Source organism: Carcharhinus amblyrhynchos, chromosome 19, assembly GCF_965287045.1.
Source record: "Carcharhinus amblyrhynchos chromosome 19, sCarAmb.v2.hapA, whole genome shotgun sequence".
Taxonomy (NCBI): domain Eukaryota; kingdom Metazoa; phylum Chordata; class Chondrichthyes; order Carcharhiniformes; family Carcharhinidae; genus Carcharhinus; species Carcharhinus amblyrhynchos.
Genome location: NC_137342.1, coordinates 35,624,893 through 35,652,434, shown reverse-complemented (window position 1 = coordinate 35,652,434; position 27,542 = coordinate 35,624,893). Strand labels below are relative to the sequence as shown.

Genomic DNA, 27,542 nt, shown 5'->3' with positions numbered 1-27,542 from the left:
ATTATTTGCCTTCAATTCCATAAGCTTCATATTTAGCCAAGGGTCTCCTGTGAGGGAAATTATCAAATGCCTTCTGGAAGTCTTTATAAATAACATCTGTTGATATATCCTAGTCAACTACTTTAGTCACATTTTCCCCCCACATGCCTTTCTGAAATAACTGAATAATATTTTCCAATGTTACCAAATCAAGAAAACATTGGAAGATTATGGTCAGGGCATCTGTCGTGTTCTCAGTCGTTTCCTTTAAAACCATTCAGTCCAGGGTGTTTAGTCACTCTTTGTGCTGTTCATTACTGTTACTTTGCTGACATCAATTTGGGTTAGTCCCTAACTGTGATTAAATTATTTTTCTTCGGATATCTGACATGCTGATCTCTTTTCTTATATAAATACTGACACAGTATTTTCTCAGCATGACTGTCGTTTCCATATTTTCATTGACTATATCAACATTGTCAGTTTTTAAGCATAAGTAAGAAGCAACTTAGGACCAAGATTGCCCCTTATTGCCATTTAGAGTCCTGAGATGCATAGGTTAGAGGAATTAACAGGTAAATATGTAGGGATATGGGGGGGGAGTAGGGCCTGGGTGGGATTGTGGTCAGTGCAGACTTGAAGGGCTGAATGGCCTCTTTCTGCACTGTAGGGTTTCTGTGATTCTAAGATGAGGAGAAATATTTTTACTCGGAGGACTGTGAACCTTTGGAATTCTCTATCGCAGAGAATGTGAAAGCTTAGTCATTGAGTATGTTCACAGCAAAGATCGATAGATTTCTAAAATGCCAATCACACAAAGGGATATGGGTTAGTGAGGGAAGTGGATGATGAGCCCTGATTTTATTGAGTGGTGGAGCAGGCTCAATGAACAGCCTACTCCTGTTCCTATGCTCCTTTGCTGCCCATTGTATCATTCCAGTTACCATGATCTGTGATAGTTTTTAGTTTTTTGTATTTTTTTTTCTTTTTGTTTTGTCCTTTACATCTTTAGTTGTCTGTGGTTGTCTCTTTTGGCAAGTAGAGCTCTTGACCTCTGAGAGGTATAAACTAATTCTGTATCATTTTAAATTTTTTATGAAAATCTCCCAGTGATATTTGTCATTTTACCCATCAGCAGATTAGTCCAGTTTTCTGTGAACAGTCTCTGAATTGCATTGAGGTTAACTTTGCCTAAATCTAGAATCTTAGTGTCTGCTTCATGTTTTTCCTTTTCAAACACCATGTTAATCTGATCATATTATAATCACTTTACATAAATGTTCATGCACCATTAGGCTATGTCTGGCTTATCACTCATTTCTAAATCTAGTATTGCGTGCCCCCTTGTTTGCTGTAGGACGTAGTGCTGCATGTATTATGAACACGTTCAAGGGTCAAGTTTGGTGGAGGGCATGTATAAAGACTGTATCCACTGTTGTACAGTGGATCATCCTGGATTTTTTTTTCTCTATAAAGTATATGTTTCTATTGATTACCAAATGACATCTCCAATAACTTATTTAGGACACTAGTTAGGCAAGATGATAAAATATTGTTGTCAGTCATGAGTTTATGGGAAAAGAAGTAAACTGAATGCAATGTCATGGTCACTGAGACCACATTTAACACAGTAAAACAGTGTGGTAAATGCTGTGTGAGATAATTTTGTCATGTGTACATGTATGGTTGATGCTGAGCTCCACTATCCTGAGTGAAATTGCACCATTAATGCAGTATTTCTCCAGCTTGCTTCTTGTCAAGCCTAATTAGATTCTGAAATGTTTAGGGTACATGAGGGTTTTTGTTACTTGCAGCCCTTAGTGGTTCTGTTCTGTTCTTCACTACTTCACAAAGCATATGCCTCCTTAACTGAGCTCCAGACCCACGATTATCTGCCTGCTGTTAAAGTGGAGATTTGATCTCTGTGTTACAGAAGGCGTCTGTTGCAATGCTTAATCTCCGATAGCATCGTATGCTCTTGAAGGTAGGGTGAGGTTGCATGGGAGGTTGCTGTCGTCAAATAGGATCAAAGAAGGAACAAAAATGTCCATGCTTGTCACGTGTCGGCCCAGAATAAACCAAACTGGAATTGGGACGAGGTGAGCTAGGTCATTCTGAATGGAAGACCTTGTGGAGGTTGTTTTTAATGCACACAGAAAAATTACTGGCAACAGTCAGTCTGTATTAGTATGGAGATGAAGGGTGTCCTTTTGGAACCTGAACCTTCCACTTCCTCCAAGAGCCTGTCTCTACAAGAATGACATGCAATCACTTTTATGCAGTGACATGCTGTCATCTATACTTGACTGGACAGTACCTGCTTTGTATTTTCCTTAGGGGAAGTATCCCAAAGAAATGTTAATTCGAAAATACACAGTATGCTTAAAAAATATACAATACAGAACTGTCTGAAATGTATCTTGCATCATTTGCACACCGTGTCACTGAGGGTTCTGCAGGCTTTCCTCTCTCACCAAGAAAATAAATTTAAAAGACAAATTTCATATTGATGTCAGTATTATTTCTTCCTACAAGGAACAATCAATGTGCAATTGACTTGTGCAAAGAGTAGTTAGTGAAGGAAGTAAAACAAGCTATCATTTAATACACGGACCTCCTTAATAGGACCCTCCCTACTCATGTACCCATCCAGATGCCTCTTAAATGTTGCTAATGTGCCTGCTTCCACCACCACTTCTGGCAGTGCTTGGTAGACACCCACCACTCTCTGCATGAAAAACTTTCCCCACACATCTCCCTTAAACTTCCCTCTCTCACCTTGAACCTGATATGTGACTAGTTTATTTCTGTATGGATGTGCCCTGTAGCCTTTCTAATCTGTAATCTGCACCGTTTCATGAAGATGCGCTTTTTTTATTTTTTTCCTTCCCCTTGCCTGGAGCAGTTGACTGTTGCAGTGCAATCATTTATATGCATTGGTTACACTCTGTTACCTTCATCCATACACCCATTCTGGCTGTGGTGCCTTAGCCATCAAGTACTAATGTTACTGTTTGTGAAGGGCACCACAACTGAGAGCAACCCTGCCCACATGGATCCATTTCACTGTAATGTGATTTAAGCACCCCCAACCCTTTTTCGGACCGAGAATATCAGACCGATTGTAGTGCCCTTCCTGTTACACTGGCTGAGATCAATTAAGAGCAAAGAAAGGTACAGCACAGGAACAGGCTCTTCAGCCCTCCAAGCCTGTGCTGATCATGATGTTCTAACTAAACTAAAAAAAACCTTCTATCCTTACTCAGTCTGTATCCCTCTCTTCCCTCCCTATTCATGTACCCATCCAGATGCCTCTTAAATGTTGCTAATGTGCCTGTTTCCACCACCACTTCTGGCAGTGCTTGGTAGGCACCCACCACTCTCTGCATGAAAAACTTTCCCCACACATCTCCCTTAAACTTCCATCTCTCATCTTGAACCTGTGCCCCCATGTAATTGACATTTCCAGCCTAGGAAAAGGCCTCTGACTATCCAACTGTCTATTAATTCAGTATAGACCAGAAATTAATAATATAAATAAAGCAAAGTGTTGGAAATCTTAAACAATAGTAGAAAATGCTGGAAAAACTTAGCGGGTCTGCCACCTCCCATGTAATTCTGCCAGACCTGCTGAGTTTTTCCAGCATTTTCTGTTTTTATTTAACATTTCCGTCTGTGGAGAGAGAAACAGAGTTAATGTTTTGTGTTGGTATGACTCCTCTTCAGAACTAAGAGGGGGAGAATTGTGACAGATTTTATTCTGCTGCAGGGCAGCGCTGGGGGGGTGGGGGGGAGCGCGGCTGGTTGTCAAGAAGGTAGAGCAAAATAAGCCAGGGATATGTTGGAAGTCAGTAGAGGTTTAACAAAGATGTGATAGAACACAAGACAAAAGAAGTGTTAATGACGGTGTTACAGACTAAAGAAGGTGCTGATAGTGGCATAAAGGTAAAATAGCAAAATGTGTTAATAGCAGGGCAAAGATCAGCTGTCTATCAAAGCAAATCTTAAGTTTTGCCCGGTGGTGATTGGGGAAAAAAATTGGATGAAAAACCTGTTGACCGCTTTGTGGAACATCTTCACTCATTTATCTAGAATGACCTGACTTTTCTGCCACTTGCATTTCAACTCACCATCTTTCTCCCATGCCCATATGTCTGTCCTTGGCCTGCTGCAACGTCCCAGTGAATCCTACGGGTTTTGCCATTTGGTGTATATTTCCTATTTGTATTAGACCTTCCAAATAAATGACCTCGCATTTGTCCGGATTAAACTCCAATTGCCATCTCTGCACCCAAGTCTCCAACTGCTCTATATCCTGCTGTGTCCTCTGATCGTCCTCATCACTATCGGCAAATCCACCAACCTTTGTGTCGTCCACAAACTTATGAATCAATCCAGTTACATTTTCCTTCAAATCATTTATATATATATTACAAACAGCAACTGATTCCTGAGGAGCACCACTTGTCACAGCCCTCCATTCAGAAATGCACCCTTCCACTGCTACCCTTTGTCTTCTTTGACCGAGCGAGTTTTTATCCACCTTACCAGCTCACCTCTGATCCCATGCGACTTCACCTTCTGCACCAGTCTGCCATGAGGGACCTTGTCAAAAGCCTTACTGAAGTCCATGTAGACAACATCCACTGTCCTACCGTCATCAATCATCTTCGTCACTTCCTCAAAAAACTCGATCAAGTTTATGAGACACGACCTCCTCTTCACAAAACCGTGTTGCCTGTCACTTATATGTCCACTTATTTTCAAGATGGAATAAAGCCTGTCTCGAAGAATCCTCTCCAATAATTTCCCTACCACAAATGTATTGCTCACCGGTCTGTAATTACCTGGATTATTCTTGCTACCCTTCTTAAACAAAGGAACAACATTGGCTATTCTCCAATCCTCTGGGACCTCCCCTGTAGCCAGCAAGGATACAAAGATTTCTGTCAAGGCCCCAGCAATTTCCTCCTTGCCTCTCTCAGTATTCTGGGGTATATCCCATCAGACCCTGGGGACTTGTCTACCTTAATGTTTGTCAAGAACCCCCATACCACCTCCTTTTTGATCTCAACATGACTCAAACTATCTACACATCCTTTCCCAGACTCAACATCCACCATGTCCTTCTCTTTGGTGAATACTTACACAAAGTACTCATTTAACACCTCGCCCATTTCCTCTGGCTCCACGCATAGATTCCCTCCCTTGTCCTTGAGTGGGCCAGCCCTCTCCCTGGCTATGCTTCTTGCTCTTTATATATGTATAGAAAACCTTGGGATTCTCCTTAATCCTGCTGGCCACTGCTTTTTCATGACCTCTTAGACCCCTTCCAAACTGGAGGAAGAACACCTCATTTCTTGTTTCAGAACTTTACAACCTTAACATAGAGATTTAAAACTTCAAACAGTGAACTCTTTCCTCTATCTTGAGCCCATTTTTTATCCATTATTTTTTCCCCAAATCTACCCTCTTTCCCCACAGGGCTATCTGTCTCTTGTTCTTAAGTTTTACTTTCACAGAGCACTGGCCCTTGCTTTGCTATTAATATATCCTATCTTACATTTGTGCCACTATCAGCAACTTTTTTAGTCTGTAACATACCATTAACACTTCCTTTCTCTTGTGTTCCATGATATCTTTGATAAATCTCTCCTGAGTTCCCACCTATTTCTAACCTATTTTGTTCCTAACCCCTCCACCTCCCTCAACAGTATAAATTCCATCACATTTCTCCCCTCTCTAGCTTTAAAGAAGTCATGAAGAGTCAAAACATTGTCTGTTTTGCTCTCCACAGATACTGCCTGATCTGCTGAGTTTTCCAGCATCTTCTGGTTTAATTTAGCCCAGCAATCAAACTGGCAAGCATACAAGTTACAACGCAAAAAAGGCCATGGCCAAAAGGCTAGGAATTATGTTACAGTAGACAAAAGGTTGGAAAGCTGTCAATACATTTTCACAAGAAAACGATCCAAATATTCATGATTCCTTCACTCCAGCTATATCTTTGTTGACACGTGCAAATTTGGAAAATTAATGCAATTGAACAATTTTTATCTTTTACTCTAATATTCAGAGTAAGTGTACAGTACGTGTGAATCAATTGGTAAACTATGAGCAAACATTCCACACTCCAAAGTAAATGACAGATGCAACCAAAGCAGATTCTATGGATTTCTCAACAGCCAGAAGCTCATCACACCATGAGTCCAACCAGTCAGACTAAAACTGTGTCTTTCTTAGAGGGTTTTGCATCTCCATGTTTGAAATTCTCCTCTGAATTCAACCCTACATGTGACACTCACTCTCATGGCTTTAACCAGGATTTCAACCTCACCTTCTGAGATTGCTTTCCTTTGGATCTCTGCAGACACTCAGGCTTCACATTCCAAGCACATTTTCAAGTCTTCAGCCATGCCAAGCGTAACACCATTGCATCAAAGAGTACTTTTGCTCTTTACAGCCTGGAACATGTAATCACCAATCTGTGGCTGTCCTCTTGGATCTTCAGGCTATTCTCGAACCCACTTTGCTTCATGTCTGCTCTGCACAACTCTTTCTCTCTTTAATTCTGAGGCTATTGCTCTGCTTCTTTTCTCAACATTATTTAACCTGATCTGTTTCTAATCTCTGTCGTTGTCCCTGAGCTGTGATTATTTTTTTCTCTGGCCCACACCCTGGTTTGGGGTTATCTTTGTTTGAGACCTTCTCCCTGCCCTTGGATCTTCATCCCTGGGACATCATCTCTGCAGTGGTGTCTCTTTTCAGGTCTGATTTACAGTTTTGTGCTGTTTCACTTCTCTTCTGTGCACGCACATGGAGCTGAATTCTGGCCGAAGGATATAAAAATGAATGAATTGCACATGTGTGGCTCTCTCTCGGCAGGCAAATGCACAGGAGACACATACAGAAAAAAACACGGGTTATACGTGTCTTAACACACCCGTTACCAGTGAATGAAGCCGCTGGGAACTGGAATTCCCGAACACCAACTTAAAATAAGTTTTTTTTCTTTTATTCATCACACTGTGTTCCTGTAACCACTTCATTTTGATGGCTTTGATCATGCAGTTTGCTGCATTAATAACCTGTTCTCTTGTTTAAAAGCCTGTGTACTCTCGTTCTGCATATTGGAGAGATTTTTTGGATGGCCATTAATCCCAAAGGCATATTTACCATCTGTTATGTCCACGACGGTTTCTTCCATTAAACAGAAAGCTGGAGTGGCAGCAAGGGTCATGGAAACAACCCTCACTGAATTTCTAAAAAAGAAAAAAGATTTTTTGTTTGGAGTTCTTTTTATTTCTGCGGGAAAACAGTACAAGAGAGACTCATTATTCTCAGCACGTCTCCGTGCTCATCCTGCATCCCAGCTTATATGTGTGCTAGTTTGATCTGGAGCCATTTTGGGCTGTTCTCAGAAAGGAAGAAAAACATTGCAAGAATGCAGGTCCAATTTTGTTTGATTCCATTCCTGTGAAGCAATTGGCATGTTTTGCAATTTTAAAGGTGCTATGCAAATGCAATGGCTTCCCTGCCTCCATTTTCTCATTTCCTCACTTGAAGGTCTGTTGCTGAGCTACAACTCCACAGGTGCCAGCACCCACTGGTGTCCTCCTCAACCCACTCCATGCATTACCATTCTGAATCTGCCCTCTCTTGATTTTCACACACACACACTTTCCAGTAGAGGTTACTGGATAGCGATCAAAGTAGAAATATTTGTTTGGCTTCGCACCTGCCTCCCATAGGAATACTAAGGCCAAGTGTTAACACCCTGATCTCTTCTGGTTGGCCTGGTGTTGTCAGACTTTTTACCATGATTTGGTAATGCACCAGGTATCCTTTAAGTCAGACATCATTCACCTTTGAAAGCTCAAGAGACAGAAAAAGTTGTTATCTAATCAAGAGTTTTGAATGTTAAAATCATGTTGCCTTCCAATTAAACTAGAACAGTACCAAAGACTGGCATTCACTGTCGTTGGCCACACAAAAGTCAGATCTCTTTCACGGGAATCACAATCAGCACAGACACCACCCAGCTGTGGTTCGAAGCCCTCCTGTACAATTTTAAAACAGCTAATCTATTTTACCGTGTCTACGAGGACAGGCATTTGCTGTTTAATTCAGAATCTTGTGTTTGTTCTGTTGAGTGGAGCTATAACAATTCCAGATATCTCTTTTTCTAAATTGAATGTTTTTAGTTTTGTAAAATTACGCTGATTTCAACTAACTGGTGTCACAATAAATTAACTCTTGGTAAATAATGATCTCTCACTCCTTTTAGTAATATCTGTACACTCAGTGCCAGTTTCACTGTGACTGCAACCAAATACATTATGTGGCACAGGACATCCAAATCCAGATAACTTGTGAGCTGTGTTTTTTTTATAGCTGTTTTCTTTGCATTAGATATCAACATTTAAAAAAAAATAGGAACTGGAGTTGCCTATACAACCCTCAAGCCTATTCCACAACTCAATAATATCATGACTGATCTACCTCAATTCCACTTTCCCAACCATTCTGCATCACTTATATGAAGAAACTGGGAGAGTTGGAGTTCTCTCCCTAGAGCAAGGTTGCCCAATGTACAACTATCCATTGGACAGGTTGTCATGCAATCCAGGCTATCATGCTTCTTACAGATTGACCTACAGATTCATTGTTTAAAATACAAGTAAGTGCAAGTGACTGATTTGCCACGGGCTCCTCCTCCAACCACAGGCCATTTCTGTCCCGTATTTGCTGAAGCGAAACAATGCAATTGGAGGAGCATAAAGCAGTGTTAAGGCTGTGGTGAATTCCCTCTCCATCTTTGGCCACATCCTCCTCCTCCTCTCACCCTCCCTTGCAGATACTGGCCCCTTAAAGGAGCACAATGGTCAAGATGCCAGCGCGGATTGGGAAGGACACAGTTACAGCAACAGTGCTCATCTGGACACTCGCCTCAGGCAGTTGTAGTTATGGACAGGAGGGAGTGAGTCTTAGCATCTTCATAGCCATCTCAGATTCCTCCTCAGAGATAAAATGGCCAAACGTCCTGGGCCAGGGAGCATCTGAGTCTGTGAGTGCTGTGAGGATGGGAATCCTGAAACTGGGAGTGACCTGGATGGACACACACACATACTTCTTCCTCCCTCCTTCTCTCAAAGCATATCCACAAAACAGGCTGGGAGAGGAGGAAAATCCAGAATGAGATCCAACCTGCTTTGGACCCCCACTTTCATATGAATTCCACCAAAGCCAGCTCGGAATACCACCGGATACGAATGCAAGATTACTGTTAGTTAAACCTAACTTGTTTACTTGGCCCTGGTTTCCATTCCCTTCCCTGGTGTTAGTGTTTGGAGTCTTTTCTATCTCACTTTAACTCTGCTTCCTAAGCCTAAAGGCTTTCAATGGTTAGCTCTGTTGCTTAGCACTTACGTTGACATTCGTGTTAACTACATTTTAAATCTTCATTTTACTACTTTGAAATTTTTGTTTGAAGTTCATGTTTCGTGTTGTATCAAACATTATCTTTCTGAACTTTGCTTATTAATCTTGTAAGTGAGAAAAGAATTGAAATTTGGCCCCTCACACAAAAAGGTTGGACAACTCTGTCTTGAAGCTTGCAGGGTAAAGAGATTTGACAGACAAAATACTGCGGATGCTGGAATCTGAAACAAGAACAGAAAATGCTGCAAAATCTCAGCAGGCCTGACAGCATCTGTGGGGAGAGAATAGAACCAACGTTTCAAGTCTGAATGACCCTTTGTCAAAGGTGGTTTTGTCATCCTTCAAAGCTCTGACAAAAGGTCATCCAGACTCAAAAGCATTGGCTCTATTCTCTCTCCACAGATAGTGTCAGACTTGATGAGTTTCTCCAGCATTTTCTGCTTTTGTGAAAGAAATCTGATGTTTTCAAAAACATAGATTGGTTTAAATAGAGTAATTAAAGAGAAACTATTTCCACTGGCAGAAGGGTCTGTAACCAAAAGAAAGAAATTAAAGGTAATTACAAAAGAACCAGAGGCAACATGAAGTTATTATGATCTGTAATGCGTGGCCTGAAGCAGATTCAATAGTAACATTCTAAAAGGCGTTAGCTAAAAATTTGAAGGGACAATGTTTGTGAGTCTAGGGAGCAAGAGCAGGGAAGTGCTACCAGTTGGATAGCTCTGCCAAAAAGCTGGCACAAGCAGGAAGAAGTGAACGGTCTCTTGCTATTCTGTATCATTCTCTGATATTCAGTTTTGTACCACTGAGGATAAAATTGGGGACAGATAGAGGGTAGTGAACTTGATGTTTTGATACTTCAGGTGGTAAAGTCCCATCCCCAAAAATTAAGCAGCATTTGAAAACATTAATTTGAAACAGCTTTAACATCAGACCACATATTTGTACTTCAATCTGCACCAACTGTTTAAACATTCAGAATGGCACACCCCACCCCATTTGTCATCTTTTTTCTCCTCTTTTTTCTCCTCTATTACATTGGGAGGGTTCAAAGCTAGTACATCTTTTAATTAAAAATATCCTACAGCAGGTTTTGCTTCATTTTAAAAATGAATCCACCAAAAGTGTACTTGGCATCTCAAAGTTTTGCCATTATTAAGCCTGAAACTCTACCTGTTCCCAGAAACTAAAATCATCTTGATCTTTATCCATAGTGAAGCTTCCAGGTTTCACTCATCACTTTGTTTCAGTGCCTGTCTCATCAATGAAGAGCTTCTGAAGTGTAGCCACTGTTGTCGGGAAACATGACAGTCAATTTGTGCACAACAAATTCCCACAAACAACAATGCGATAACCGCCAAGCAATCTCTTTTTAGGTGTCAGTTAACTGTTCTTTGAGTGTGATTTAGACATCAAATGTTGGTGGACTATTTTGCTATCTAAAGGGTCAAAGTCAAGCCCTGCAGACATGTTCCCAGCAGGAGAGGGGATGAGTGGTAACAGACAGAAATTTCAAACATGTCTCTTTGCTGAAATTAACAAAGACTGCAGATCAAACCTGGAGCCATTGAGTGATCCAAAACCTCCACAGTGGTCAATTAGGGGCATGGGGGCACTGTGTTAATTCCACTCTTATAAACAAAGGCTTTGGTTTTCTGCTGTGGATCCGTATCCAAGGCCTTGACTTTCATTTAGTGCCCAAAACCACTTTTACACTGTCACCTAAGTGAGTTCAGATTTGAAGATACCAGAATCCACGGGCAGATTCCTGTATTGAAACATCTAGTTTTGCAGTTGCTTTGTCTCAGCACACTGACAAGATACTTTTCTTTTGGAAAGGAGGGAGAAATTCATAAACCTTGTACTAGTTACAGGAAACTAAATTCAGTGTTGTAAATGGTGTTAGCTAGCACTCACAACTGAGTGAACTATGAAACTGGCTAAATCGTCGATTAAAAGTTTGGATTTTTGTGTCAAATATTTTCTATTCTCACAGCCACCCAATGCCAGACGCCCCTATTCCCCATGTCAATTAGTGCCAAGATTCTGTCAGGCAGGCACTGCAAAGACCTTTGGGAATGGGAGTTGTCAAGTAGTTCTAGCAGTGATTGGCCAGCGCAAATCCACAAATCCCCCAGGATGTGTACCACAAAATTTAACTTTTAAATCAGTACTGCACACAGTCGAGAAACAGGGTACCTGCTAATTGCTGTGGAACTGGCTGTGATGTGGAGATGCCGGCGTTGAACTGGAGTAAACACAGTAAGAAGTCTCACTACACCAGATTAAAGTCCAGCAGGTTTATTTGGTAGCACAAGCCACAAGCTTTCAGAGCACTGCCCCTTCATCAGGTGAGTGGGAGTTCTATTCACAACAGGACATATGAAAACACAAACTCAATTTACAAAATAATGGTTGGAATGCAAGTCTTTACAGGTAATCAACTCTTAAAGGTACAGACAATGTGAGTGAGAGAGGATTAAGCACAGGTTAAAGAGGTGTGTATTATCTCCAGCCAGGACAGTTATTGAGATTTTGCAAATCCAGGCAAGATGTGGGGATTACAGATAGTGTGGCTTGAGCCCAAGATTCCGGTTGAGGCTGTTCTCATATGTGCTGAACTTGGCTATCAGTCTGTGCACTGATCCAGTGTAAGCTGATGAAAGTGTCTGGTGGAAATTACTTATGGTAGGACAGATTGAGATAAACGTGTGTGGTAGTAGTGAATTTAAAGGACTGTATCTATTATCATTGCTATTTGATCTCATTTTAACAGTGTTGTGCAAGCTTTTAGGAAAGCACCTATTAGTTCGCATAAAGAATGTGTCCATTCTTTAAGGCATTAAACTGAAAATAATGGCAATCTTCTCTCTATGCCTGGAGATACTGACCTAGCTGAGATCGGGGTCTATGGATGATGGTCATTTTACCATCAACTCATTTGAAACAAGATTTTGCATGTTTGGCTGGTGAGTGGTAGCAAGTTATACAACTGCAGAAGGCATCACAGCCAACTCTGACCCTGCCCTCATCTGCATCAATACGCACATACTTTCAAAGAGCATTTTTTTTAAATATTCATTTGTGGACATGAGCATCGCTGGCTGGCCAGCATTTATTGCCCATGCCTAGTTTCAGAGGCAGTTGAGAGTCAACCACTTTGCTGGAGTCACATGTAGGCCAGGCAAGTAGGTAAGGACAGCAGATTTCCTTCCCTAAAGGACTTTGAACCAGATGGGTTTTTCTGATAATCGACAGTGGTTTCATGATCATCAATAGATTCTTAATTCCAGATATTTTTATTGAATTCAAATTCCACCATCTCCATGGCAGGATTCGAACCCAGGTCCCCAGAATATTATCTAGGCTTCTGGATTAATAGTCAAGTGATAATACCACTATTGATGGATAAGAATCTAGAGCTGCGCCCCTCTGCTAATTTATATTATTACACCCTCACCCCAAGGCGCACACAGGGTACCCACCTGGTGCAACTTTCATACAGGAGCCTGTTCCTGCTTTCATCAACACGAGTCAAACAAGACTCTGCTGCTTGTGTTGAAACTCGAACCCAAGTCTAATAACTCATTATTCTCACCCCCGCCATAAATTGCTGACAGACATTGGTTCCTGTCCAGCAACACCTTGCTTTCAAAATTTTCACCTAGTTAATTTTCTCCATCAACCCAACTCTCCCATTCTGTGCAACGTCTTCCAATCCAGCAATCCTCTGAGATCGCCGCACTCCTCTAATTCTAGCCTCTTGCACACCACTGACTTTCAACGTTCTACCATTGGAGGCTATGTCTTCACCTGTCCTGTCCAGGCACTAAGCTTTGGAAATCCCTTCCTAAACCCAACCATCTGGGTTCCATAAAGCTTATCTCTTTGACCAAGCTTTTAGTCACCGGCCCTGACCTATCTTTATGTGGCGGCTCAGTGCTAAATTTTTCTTCGGACGTTTTAGTACATACATGAGTAATATAAATGCAAGTTGGTGAAGTTTGCCAGTTAGTTCAGGGCAGAACCTAGCTGAAATCTACAGCACCGCCCCCCCCACCCCACCTCAAAACTACATAAGAAAGTGTCTTACCACCATCAGGCCATTGGAGGAGTTAGCCATCACTTTTTAGGCATGGGGCCAAGATTTTTGTTAGCCCATGGGGCTAGAACAGGAGCAAGTGCGCTCCAGAATGGCATGTCAGTGTCCTGATGCCTCCAGGACACGCTCAGATTTTCAAAGGGCGAAGAGATGGGCAATTGTCAACTTACTTCCCTCTAATTGACAACCTGTTAAGGTCTTTGCAGAGCTTGTTAGCAGACCAGGAAAGAATAGAGGGAGATTTTCAGTTTGTAATTCGACAAATCCGAACAGTGTGGTGCACACGAGTTAATAGCTGTTGAGTTCAATTAAGGGGATTATTTTATTTTATGATGAGTAACTTTTGGCACAAAAGGATTGTGTACCAGATCAGGCATAGTTGGCCCTTTAGCTACTTCTGAGTACAATGAGGCTGCTGACTTCTAATGTGCAGTCTCCGAATGTGCTGCCTGCTCTCATCTGCAAGGCAGCAGCAGAAATCAAATCCATGGAGTTGGTGCATTTAGAATAATTCTAAACTCAAAATCACTTGTGTTAAGTTCGCAAATTGCTGCTTCTCCAAGTGAGTTAATGCACTGCTCAGTGCAGGATAAAATGAGAGAACAGAAAATCCTAGGTTCAGTCACTGTTCTGCACTAAATTAGTTAATGTCACTGGGAGAAACTGAGATTGGTCTTTGTTAAGTCTGTTAGATCTTCAGTTCCTGCTCATTAATTCAGTGAACATTTGAAAACTGTACCTATAGATCTGGCCAAATATAGCTGTGAGAAATCTCAGTAGATTGACCATTAGTATTCGTCTCTAAAGTTATAAGTAAAGGGTCGACATTTGGATCTGACAGCAGAAGCCTGCCACTGGTCTCAGGACCATATCACAGCCCAACCAGGTATCCTGGCCAATATTTAACTGTCAACCAACATCACTAAAACAGGTCACCTGGTAGTCATCACCATGCTGTTTGTAAAACCTTGCTGTGCACAGATTGGTTGCCACATTTCCTGCAATACAACAGTAACTACATTCTACAAGTACTGTAAAGTTCTTCTGGAATTCATTTCGAAAGTAATAAAATGTTATGATCCTACACCAGATCCCAAATTGTTGATAAGATCCAGTTAGGAATCAATAATGTTTTGTTTAAGGTAAGCAAAGTTTGAGATTTAAGGCACTTGCTCAGGGAATAAGACCACAAGAGTCCTGGGGGCTTTGAATAAACAAAAATAAACTTTACTATGCAAGATCAGGAATATAAGACAATCTACAATATTTGTTTTATACATTCACAATTTATATGAGGTACACGTGAATTAACAGGCAAACTGTGGTGGAACATACCACACTGCACAATAAATTGTAGATGCGACCAAGACGCAGTATGGATATCTCAATAACCTGCCCAGATGCTAGTAAATGGAGTGAGTCGATCGATCATGTTGAAGTTCTGTCTCTTATACAAGGGATTCCAGTCTTCACCTTCAAAGAGAATTCCAGTGTTTGTATTCTCTCCAAATGTTGCTGCAACTCAGAAAGCTTCAACAATGGCCCACCTCCCAGGCTTTCAGTCTTGTCTCCCCAGATTCCTTTCCCCTGGATTCAATAGTCTGCACGTGGGCACCAACTCACAAGCACAACTAAGCTTTCCAGCCATGCAGAGTGGAACATGACTGCTCTTTAGGAGTGTTTTCACCCCAGTGGCTTGCAGCACAGAATCACCAATGCTGTGCTGCTTTCTTGAATCTTTACGTCTTCTCCTGGGCTCTTTCCACTTGAAGTTTGCCAGCCACAGCCCTTTTCCTACTTGGAGCCTCTTTCTTATCTCTCTTTTCACCTTCTTGTCCCTGTCTATTTCTGGGACTCTACCTTTGGGACCTCTTTCTGTCCCTCTTCCCTCTCCCCTGCCTGGGACACTTATGTTCAATGGCGCTCCAGTCCTGGCTACATGAACTGAGTTTTCACGTCATTTTCCCTTCTTACGTTGGTGCACTGGGCTTAATTTAGCCCAAAGAGCCACATGTGTGGAAACTGCAACTCCAAGGTAAGTTGCCTTTCGTCACAGGTATGAATGCAAATTCGTTTTTTGGGGATCGGAAGCATTGAAATAGTTTATGCCCTGACAATGCCAAAAATAAACTGAAGCAGAAAGCTACCCCAGGAATTGCCGTTTGTGTGTGGCTGCAGCCTGATTATTCTGTTGTGCTTCATTGCAGCTGCATCACAGAACTTGTTGGGAGACTTTCACTTAGGTTCCAGAAATAATTCATTGAGACATTCTTCAAAACTTTGCTTCCTTTCACTCTAACCAACTCATGACAAATGAAGCACTTCTGGTTGAATATTATGGCACTAATGAACGTGCTTTCACACCATTTGTCAAATCACATTCATCAAGAGAGAGCCTGAAGGTCAGGTCTGCCAGCACAATCTGTCAAAAAATAATCCCTCTCTTCCCTCACCATTTCCCTCTTCCTTATTCCCCTTTACACATAACCCAGGTGGAGTAATAGGCTGGAAGTTAATTGAAAGGTATAGATTTTTTTTGTATGGAATAACAGCTACTGGGGAGTGGCAGTGGCATTTTTCGTGGGGTCCAGATCATTTTATACAGTGCAATAGATACACAGGAGTAAGTTACTGACTGGAATCTTATAAACTTGAGGAGTTTGAATAGTTTATAGAACAACAGGTGCCTGTGAAAATAGGAACAGGAGTTGGCTATTTTACCTTCAGGCTTGTTTTGCCACCATTCAATGAAGTGATGGCAGATCTGTAACCTAAATCTGTATTGCCTTTACCCCATTTCCTTTAATACCTTTGGATAACAAAAATCTGGCAATCCCAGATTTAAAATTTGCAGTTGACCTAGCATTAATTGCCATTTGTGGTAGAGAGTTCAAAACTTGTCCCACCCATTGAAAGGCATATAGTGTTCAATGGTTCGATTGATCTGTATTTGATGATGTTTGTCTGTTCATTGACCCTCGTGCACTTGTTTCATCCTGAGGATGGAGCTAGAAAGCTGAGACATCCGAGAAATTCCTGGAACAATTTGGGCTCTGCTGAAACTCCACGTGTTAACATCCTGCATGTTCTGACGTGTTTTAAAGTATTGTAAATAAAGATTTAAAATTGTAATTTCTGCATTGTTCTAAGATAATTGACTCCTCTAAGATGTACAGAAACCTACCTTTAGCTTTTTAAGTCCTCAATTCACCAGCCAATGGAAATTTTTTCTCTCTAATCATCCTATCAGTTCCCCATAATATCGCAAAAATATGAGACTAAAATCCAGTTGAAGATTCTAGATAGATTTGATAGAATAACCTGAATTTTCACTGTGATTGTGCAGAGTTGAGGAAATTCAACACGTTCAGCTAATTACTTTGATCGCTGCAAGTTGAATTATCATTGCTTCGATGGCAGGTTCTGCCCCCTCAGTGATTTGTATGCTAGGCCATATTCCAATGTGCCATCAGTAAAAGAATTACTGCAGTATCACCTAGATAACCTTTCTGTAATACTAAAAATGCAGTGAAAGACAGAAATAAATGCACAAGTTTAATAATTCCCATAGCCTGGCTTCTACTGAAAATGTACATAGAAAATTGCATATAAGCTCCCTGTAATTGTCACTGAACAGACAAATAGCTGCATTGAATGGTAAGTGAGAACATTATTATGTTACTGATTTCTAAAAATTTGTTTTTGGGAGGTGGGCAGCGATGGCAAGGCAAACATTTAGTGCCCATAAATGCTGGTTCAGAAGGTTGTGAAGCTGCTCCCACTGCATTATTAGATATTGTATTTACTGGATAAAAACTAGATAGGCATTGTTGCAGTTTGATTCAGCTGCATTTCCTCCAAGGTCACCTTAGAGGACAATTAAAAGTCAACCACATTGATGTGTACTTGGAGTCACGGGGCCAAATCTTCCAGTCTCCGGATTGTCAGAGACCGGACATATAACTGATGGGGTGGCCCTATCTGGGAATTGCCTGGGAAGTTTCAACTTCGAATGGATAATTCCCCAGGACCCTCCCTAAATATCTCCAACTCTGAGTTAGAGTCTGAGACTTCAGATATTCCATGGTACTTACCTGGGTGGTTACCCAGGAAATGTTACACAGATTAAACCTAGTCTAATATATGGATAACTACACAACTGGCCCCCAGCCACCTCCCCAAACCCTAACTACTTCTCCAACCCGACTGCTGTCTTAACCTAACCAGACTACCACCCAGAGCACCCAACTACCGTCACCAACCTGATTATCTATCCGACCTGTCTACTCTTCAACTCCTAACCTAACCAAACTATCCTGGACCCGACAACACCCCTAACCATCCAAAAACTCACATGACCTGACTACCTAATTGCCCACCTACTGATTTACCCATCTATCCCCTACCCGCCTGCCCACCTTCAGCTACCCACTTAACCTGATCCTTTATCTACATCACCCATGTACCCACTCTCACACCCTTACCACTTACCCACTTGACCCATCTACCCTCCTCCCTGCTTACTGAACCACTCACCTTGTGCCCATTCACACTCATTCACTAAAACTCAAACTGCACATTTAAATTTGGCATACAACAGTGAGTGCTGTAAAAATGGGACATGTCCTGGCCTCCCCTGACTCTAGCGCAATCCAATAGAGTTCTCCAAATGATGCTCCGCTGCACATTTCTGTCAAAACCAGGCTCAAAAGCCCCGGTAAGAAATGTGATGAGCATCCAGTGGGAAAATTTACGAACACACAGCAATCACTGCCACTGCTCAGAAGATTCAGGTCAGATATAAACCACACTGAGTAAGAACAACAGGTTTCCTTTCCTTTACAGCATTATTAGCAAACTGGTATGCGTTTTGTGATAATCTGACAGCACATTTACTGGTACCAACTCTCTAACTTCAGGTTTTTAAAATTGAGTTCAAATTCTCAGCTGTCATAGTGTGTTTTGAACTCATGGATGTAATCTCTGGATTACTAGTCCAGTTGGGACAGGAAGAAAATGAAGTGATGGATTTGTTACTGACAAATCTCAAAATTCAAATGGATGTTATGCCGCAGAATGTGAGACGTGGTGAAGTTGAGTCAAATTCTTGGTCCATGAGGTGAATTTCAAGGGGAAAGGGCAGAATATTTCATGAGCGTTTTACAGACCATGAATTCTAGCCAGCTGAAGGCAAATGTAGGGTAAAGAGACTGTTTTTAAAAATTTGTTTCTGGGATATGAGCAAAAGCAGCATTTACTCCCATCCCTGTTTTCCCTGGGGACACTAAACTTACAACACGTGCGTACATGACATGGTTAAGACCAGGTTAGACTAATAGATTCTCTTTTCTGAGGGAGAATCGTGAACCAGTTGAGTGTTATAACGGATGGGAAACTTTCATGTTCGTTTTTCTGGTGCCAGCCAACGTTGCCAAGTTCCGCTGACAGTACTGCATCCTATAGTGCATAATGTGGTGCATGTCTAAAAGTGCTGCTCTGTTAAATGGCTTGGAGGCACCCAAAAGGCTCTATTCCACACTGGGAAGCCTCCTGCTGACCCACCATCTGGATTGCACCGTCTTTTTGTCTCTTCTCTGCATCTCAGCCCAGACGATTGCTGAACGTGCAGTTAAAATGAAACATCATATGCCAGGCAATATGGTATTTTATTTTTGTGGGTTTCAATATAGCTCTATAAAAGTCCAATAAAATAATTACAGCTGCTTTATTGAAGAGTGAAGGGCAGTGCCTGAGTGCTCCAGTGAGCTGCTCTCTGAACTGAGCTATATTGTATAGTAATGATGTATTTGTTCTTTGCTTTTGTTTCTTTTCATGCTAATTTTCTTGACCAATCTTTTCATTTATTATTGTCATGTATTAATATACACGGAAAAGTATTATTTCTTGCGCACTATACGTACAAAGCATACTGTTCATAGAGGAGGAAAAGAGAGGATGCAGAATGCAGTGTTACATAATTTTGATCCCTGTTCTTCCCTTCCAAACGTGTTAACTCCTTACTGGAGTATAGACCAGACCAATCCTCTACCTCATCTCAGTAGCCACTTTTTGTGTATTAGTCTATGTTGGCAGGGTAATTAACCAGAGTATTGTTTAAAAAATAAACATTTGCATTCCTGCAGAAAATTTCACAACCTTAAGACACCCTAAATGTTTTTACAGCTAATTAAGTAGCCTTTTTGATTTGTTGTCACAGTTGTAATTTGGAAAATGGGGCAATCAGTTTACGCACAGCAAGATCCCACAAACAGCAATGTGATAACGGCCAGATATATTGAGCAGAATGGAGGGGAGAAATCTCTTTCTCTTCAAATACTGCCATGGAATCCTTTTCACTCATTTCATAGTGTTATGGACATGAGGGGGTTTAATTTAAACCAGCTCTGATTTCTCCCCTTACCATTTGTCCATAAACAGAAAGGATTAATTTCCCTTTCTAAAAGTGGCGTACTTTTGCCAATCCCTCAGTTTTGGAATGATCCAATCCCCTATAATCCACAACAAACTTGAAAGGAAGTAAAATCAGAGGGTTAATTTATTTTGCGCACATTCAAAATGCAAGAAGAGGTTTGCACGTAAATAGTCTTAGAAATATAAAGGGACCTTTGAGACCAGGAAGAGATCAGCCTTAATCTGATTGAATGGCGGAACAGGTCGAAGGGCTGAATTGCCTACTTCTACTCCTAACTCCTATGTACCTATGATCTTTGTGCGTTCCCTTGGAATTTGATTTTGGCAGTCATGAGGCATTACTATCTTTAGCGATAATGAGGTTGCTGTGGTTTCTTGAAGGCTAGAAATTCCCTTTTGTGTGCATCATAGCCAGTTATGGCTTCATTCAGCATGAAGCCTTTGTCCGTTATACTACTAGAAAATAACTGAGGTAGCCATGATTATATAGAAATGTGTATTTTCTTCCATATCTTCTTGGCATGATGATAGGGAAAATGATTTAATGTTTCATTGGAAAGACAGTGCTGCATTGCCCTGGTACTGCACTGGGACTCCTAGATTTTGTACTCGAGTCTCTGGGGGAGACTTGAATTCACAACCTTATGATTCTGATATGCAACCACTGATTCACAAATAACATTTGGGCAATGGGGGAAATCAGAAGTCTATCTCTATCCTGATCTAACTGACAACCATATCCAGCCAGTTCCAGAGTTGGGAGTTCACACCTCATCAGGGTAAGTTGTGATATTGAATTCTGCTTATTTCTGAGTTAGCACCAGAAGAAAAGTACCAAACTGCTGCAGGTATGTTATTCCTTACCAATGTAGCCTGCGTGTAATTCTGTATCCAAACTGTGTTCTTCGTTTCTGATATCTAAACTCCTATTTGCTGATTATTTTTGTGGTGCGTTTTGTGGTCAATTTTGAACATCATCTCAATTGCTGCAGCGGAATTTGGGGTCACAATCAACGTGCAAAAACCATTGACGGTGACTCAAGGTGATCAGTCCAAAGCAGCACTACAACTAAACAACACTGAATTGAAATCACAGCAATGCTCAGTGATACAATAGCCAAGCCAGGTCAATAGAATGGAAGGTCGTTGCCAAATAATGAAGAGCTTGCTGGTGCCAGGAGACTGTTCGGCAGCCAAAACTAAGACACAAGCAGTCATGCAAGAACAATGTCCTTTCACGTCAAATTGACTTCAGCAACTAGGAACAGTCTGCATGTGACTAAAGCACTTGGTGGCAAAATCTCCACAGAAATTTGAATAGCTGTCTTCAGAATGCCACTGTAAAATGCCATTGCAGGAAGGAGCATGCAACTCTCACTATTCCCCTCTCTCTCTGCTGTTGTCCCCTTCCTCGCACTGATTTCTCCCTTTCTCTCGCTATCCCCTTTCTTGTTTTCCTCGCATCTATCTTTTTGTTCTCTGCTCTGCTCTGTTTTACCCAGTGCGCTTGCATCAACAAATGATGACTTACAATGCCCCCACTAAAGCCTTGATCGAATTGAACGCCAACAGATAAGCAGTAGATGTCAATCATCAGCAACAATGTGAAGCCAAAGAATAATACTATGTGGTCGACTGTTAACTGTTCTTATAAGCTACTCAATTGTAAAAACATTAGTTCAAGGAAGTCCACCACCATCACCAAAATGTGAACTTTCCAATGTCACCAGCATTCCACCTAAAATAGAGGTCACTTGAGTATATGTTACTGGATTGTGATATCCTTCTTTAACCTAGGAGCAGCTGGCCAGTTTTGGCATTCATCGTCATTCTACCTGAAATCGAAGGCCAGGGAGAGCAGGTGCACAAGGTACAAAGCATCAGGGCCCCTCCCTCTCAGCCGCACCCCTCCCTCTCGCGACCCTGGTATCACTACCAGAACAACAATCACTGGGCAAATAGCCTGTCAATTGGGATGGTCTGAGCACCAGATCGTCTGCTTTGGACACTACCCAGACAACATTAATCATTGCTGGAAAATCTCAGCAGGTCTGACTACATCTGTGGGAAGAGAATAGAGCCAACGTTTCGCGAATGGATGACCTTTTGTCATCCAGACTCAAAATGTTCATTCTGTTCTCTCCCCACAGATGCTGTCAGGCCTGCTGAGATTTTCCAGCATTTTCTGTCTTTGTTTCAGATCCCAGCAGCTGCAGTATTTTGCTTTTAACTTTAATCATTGGCTGAGTAGGATCTGCTGGATTCCCCAGTCCCTCCTTTCTTGCGTGTCTGGTGTGAGGAAGGAAGGCTCTGTTTGTTGGGCATTAGAGATAGATCTTGTTTTCAAGGTGGCGGATGCACCAGGGTTTTTTTCCAACCTGGAGTACAAAGTAAAGCATTTAGAAAATCACAACCACGACCTTTGAGAAGGTGTGGGGGACTGCGATTACACTGAGCCATCGCCATCTGGCCTTACTTTTAAACACTGCTAATGAGCTTGGTTACCAGGCAATTGAACAACTGAGTGGTTCAGGCAGAGGATGTAGCTCGAGTAGAGTGCATTTATGTAACTCTAACCTTTTCTGAAGCACTGATTTACTGATTATCGCATGCAATGATGAACAAGTGCAACTCACTGATGAAAAAACTCATACAAAATTTAGAGGTTACGCTGTGTATTTAATCACACAGAGGCATTCTACCACAAAATCCAGAATGCATTCATAGAGTTAGGGAAAAGCAATTTGTGTGGTACAGTATCCTGAAATGTTAACCTCTGGGCCAGGGATTCTACTAATCAGTGTTTTAATATGAATCCACACTGTTGTAAAATGCTTATGTTCTTCCTCTTTTCATCGTCCTAATCTGCTAGCAACTTCCTTCACTGTTAGGCATTTGGAGAGGTGCAAAACATAAGTATTTTAAAACACTGCAAATCAAAGACAAGCTGCAAATTAAATGTGTAATTGCATACAGAGGGGAAAATGTTCTGCCTACTGACTACTCTTGGCAATGATACAAGACTAGTTGTAAGGAAGTGGCATTGATAGTCCGGACAAAGGTGAGTAGAAGTTTAGAGATAAAGGCGTTCTATCCCAAGCCATGTCCTTAGTATAATCTTTTCCCAGAAGAAGTACAGTTGCTCAGTTGCATTCCTTGTTAATGTGACTGGAGGAATTGCTTGATAGAGCAGGCGCAGCACGGTTTCGTTAAGGGGAAGTCGTGTCTGACAAATTTACTGGCGTTCTATGAGGATGTGTCTAGGGCGGTGGATAGAGGAGAGCCGGTGGATGTGGTCTTTCTTGATTTTCAGAAGGCGTTTGACAAGGTACCTCACATGAGGTTATTGCAGAAGGTCAGGGGACATGGAGTTGGGGGTAGGGTGTTAGCGTGGATAGAGGACTGGTTGTCAAATAGGAGGCAGAGAGTGGGGGTCAATGGGTGCTATTCAGATTGGCGGTTGGTGACTAGTGGAGTGCCCCATGGGTCGGTGCTGGGGCCTCAGCTATTTACCATTTATATAGATGATCTGGAGGAGGGAACCGAGTGTATGGTGTCGAAATTTGCTGATGACACCAAGATTGGTGGAACGGCAAATTGCGCGGAGGGTGTGGAGAGTCTGCAGAAGGATCGAGATAGGCTGGGCGAATGGGCCAGGAAATGGCAAATGGAATTTAATGTTGCCAAGTGCGAGGTGGTCCACTTTGGTAGGAATAATGGTAGGAAGGATTATTACTTACGTGGCGAAAAACTGCAGCAGGCGACGGTGCAGAGGGACCTCGGGGTCCTTGTGCATAAGTCGCAAAAACCCAGCTTGCAGGTGCAGCAGGTGATCAGGAAGGCGAATGGGATGCTGGCCTTCATAGCGAGGGGGACTGAATATGAAAGTAGGGAGGTCTTGCTGCGGCTATATAGGGCATTGGTGAGGCTGCAGCTGGAGTACTGTGTGCAGTTTTGGGCGCCGTACTTACGCAAGGATATTTTGGCCTTGGAGGGAGTGCAGAGGAGGTTTACTAGGCTGATGCCGGAGTTGAGGGGGTTGAGCTATGAGGAGAGGCTGAATAAACTAGGCTTGTACTCGTTAGAGTTTAGAAGAATGAGGGGAGATCTCATTGAGACACATAAGATGATGAATGGGATGGATAGGATAGAGGTGGAGAGACTCTTCCCACTCAGAAAGGACAGTAGGACTAGGGGGCACAGCCTCAAGATAAAGGGGGGGAGGTTTAGAACGGAGTTGAGGAAGAATTTCTTCACTCAAAGGGTGGTGAGTCTCTGGAATTCTCTGCCTGTTGAAGTGGTGGAAGCTGCCTCGCTAAATATTTTTAAGACGCGGGTTGATGGGTTTTTGATAAGAGAGGGGATTAAGGGTTATGGGGAGAGGGCAGGAATGTGGAACTGAGCCAAGACAGATCAGTCATGATCTTATTGAATGGTGGGGCAGGCTCGAGGGGCTAGATGGCCTACTCCTGCTCCTATTTCTTATGTTCTTATGTTGATGCTGTATTTACATTACTTGTTAGACACTTATCTCACTTTCCAGTCCAAGTGTGTTTTGTAAAAGTTTTAAATAGAAACAACCTTGTATTTATAGAATGCCAGTCACAACTTCACAGAAGTACAGTTAAGCGCTGAAATACTTACATAGTCAGAATGTTTTTATTTAGGGAATTCTGACATCCAATTTACATTTGGCAAGATACACAAAGGACAGGGGAAAAGGGACATGGAAACAGGAGAAGAACCAGGGCCCATGTTTCTCTGCCTTACTCTGCCAACGATTAGTTGATTTGGTAAATAACAGGAAGCAAACCCAAGACCAGTTAGTCTACCTTCTTTAGTGTTACATCAGGTGATACTCTGCAGCAACTCGTGTATATTATTCTTAACTAAAGACTCCAACTGAAGAGACAAATGACCATTTATTCTGTATTTGGTGCCATTGGTTGAAAGATAAATGTTGACCAGGAGAATTTGGCGAGATTCTCTGGCCACCCTTGCCTCAAAACTGGAGAATCCCACCGAGGTCAGTGGACCTCTGTATGGGCCAATCCTCTGCCTGCTATAATTCCCATGGCAGACGGAACAGGAAAATTCTGGCCCACCTCTTTTATGTTCACTTGGACAAGAAAATTAAATCTCAATTTAACATCTTGCCCAAAAATACCTCCAGTAAGTCAACATTTCCCCAGTCATAAAACATCAGCCTTAGCTATGTGTACGAGACCTGCAGAGGGTACGAACTATCAGAGCCAAGTTGACCAGCAGTGATAGTTCTGGTCACTTATAAAGTTGAACTAAATGCTAACTTTTCTTTTCCAGATTACCGAATACCTGAATGCTCAAGAGGCTGCCAAATCTGCTCGGGTGAGACATATGTGGAGTCAGGATGACTCTTTTTTCCCTCTTTTTTTTTCATTTTTCTCTCTCTCTCTCACATACACTTGTGCATGCTCTTTCTTTCTCTAGCTTTAAATTATCTCATCAGGTTTTCTCTCAGTTGCTGACCCTCTGTGCACTCCTTTCACTGAACTCCCTTGAATCCTCTTTCACCATGTTTCTTCTGCCCCTCCCCTTTTCACTGTTCCACCCTTATCACGGTGCCCCTCCCTCTCACACTATCACCCCTCACTCCGTCTCTATTTCTCTCTCTCTCTGCTGTTGTCCCCTTCCTCTCACTGATTTCTCCCTTTCTCTTGCTAGCCCCTTCCTTGTTTTCCTCGCATCTATCTTTTTGTTCTCTGCTCCTTCTTTTTCACCTGCTCTTCTCTCCTGACAATATGTGTGGCGCTTCAGTGCTAAATCACCAGCCCTGTTTTACCGGTTGCACTTATTATTGTGCTGACTCTGCTGTCTTTCCTTTTCAGCTGAATCTCTGGCGTTATGGCGATTTCCGTGCTGATGATGCTGATGAGTTTGGCTACAGACGCTAAAGGTTCCAGACATGATGATGGCGACACGCTAACCTCCCTCTGCCCCTCCACTCTCTTACTGCCCTCCCCGTCCACAAAAAGAGAGACTTCTGGTACTACTTTCTCTGTTTCCTCCCTTCAGGCTTTCAGACTCTCATTGCATTCGCCCTCTGCACCTTCAGATGAGCAGTTGGCAGTGCCAGGGGCTGAGATACTAATCATGATTGGACAATGATGTTAATTTGTGAAATGAACTGGAAACTACTTGCCTGCTTTGACCTGAAATTCTCTTTATTTCCCTACTTTAAATTCCTTCTGAAATGCAGAATAAATCAACATACTTAATTTGGTGACTTTTTTCATTCATGTTGGTTTTTAAAGAAATATATGTACTTTGAGAAATGTTTAGTTCACAATCACGTAAGACAAGGAACCAAGTTGATCTCGAATGGGATCCAGTAACTCGGAGGCTGCTGACAGCATAGTCGCACCTGACAGCCCAGCATCTGATCGACAGATAATTAAAGCAAGCCTGTTCAAGGAAAAACTCAGGAGCAGATGTTCCAGGTCGGGACAGATGGAGTCTTAAAGGGGAATTGCCAGTGACACTTACAAATGTTTCCAAGTTTCAGAACCCTACGTATTGCATCACTTTTTTGATGTTTTTTTTCCTGTTGTGTTCTGACAAAGGGGAACGATTCCCCCTGTGTAACTCGGTGCTCATTTATGAAAGCAGGTTTAAGATTTTGTTGTATGTGGGCCTCCCCGCCCTGGTCCCCACCACAGAAGTTGATTAACCAAAACAGAATGAGAAATGGAGATACCCGAGTTAATCTTTTTAATGTCTTAATTATATATTAACCAAACTGCTAAGTGTTGGAGTCCTGTGTCTGCTCAAGCTTGGACCATTTATAGATCTGATCCAAAATGCCGACAAGAGTACTGTCTAATGTTTGTGCACAGTCTGCTTAGCAGTCAGTCGCTTACCTTGAGCAAGACATGTGGATACAGATAGCTGATGCAGAGGAATCTATATTAGGAAGCCGTGTGCCTCTCTCTCTTTATTTTGCTTGTGATTTGATTGCAAGTGATTCTTTTCATTTGTAATTCTGCAACAAACAGTTCATGATTTTTTTCCATCCCACATCCCCCTTTCCATACCTGATGTTGTCTCTTGTCATTATATTTAATGCTTACTGTCTCAATAAAAGTAGCATTGGCAACATGCAACCCCCTTGTCACTTTGGTGTCCTCACTTACTGTTGCCGCAACACTAGTTTGTCAAGTGGTCTGGGAGCAGTGCTCTGCCCAGGACCTCACTGCCACACTGGAGATGTACATTGTTCCAATAGCTTTCCTACTTTGGCACATTTCCTGTCAGGTAGTTAACTGCTCCCACCCACTGAGAATGGGTGGCTGAGGCAAGCTCTGAATGTGTCATACAAAGGGTCTAATTTTCCCAGAGGCTGATATGGCTAGGTTTGATATATACACACAAGCAATGCAGAACTTGGACTTTTTAATTGGGCATTGGATGGATGGATGCAAGATTCTTTACAATTTCCTGTCTATTTAGTTGTTGATTTAGAAAGCATTTATAAAATTGGCACTGTTGGTAAGTGCAATATAAAACGGTATAACTAGAAAATTAATGAGTTAAAGTGATTTGAGATTTA

The 27,542-nt window shown here is 41.9% G+C and overlaps 1 protein-coding gene across 1 annotated transcript in view; it reads left to right on the top strand.

Moving 5' to 3' along the window:
• Positions 1-27,105, top strand: part of snd1 (staphylococcal nuclease and tudor domain containing 1) — a 907,822-nt gene extending 880,717 nt beyond the window's left edge. The window contains exons 23-24 of the mRNA XM_080207582.1: positions 25,277-25,321; positions 25,822-27,105. Coding sequence (XP_080063708.1) covers positions 25,277-25,321; positions 25,822-25,887 — 111 coding nt within the window. The 3' untranslated portion in view covers positions 25,888-27,105. The remainder of the gene's footprint in view (positions 1-25,276; positions 25,322-25,821) is intronic.
• The last annotated feature ends 437 nt before the right edge of the window (positions 27,106-27,542 follow it).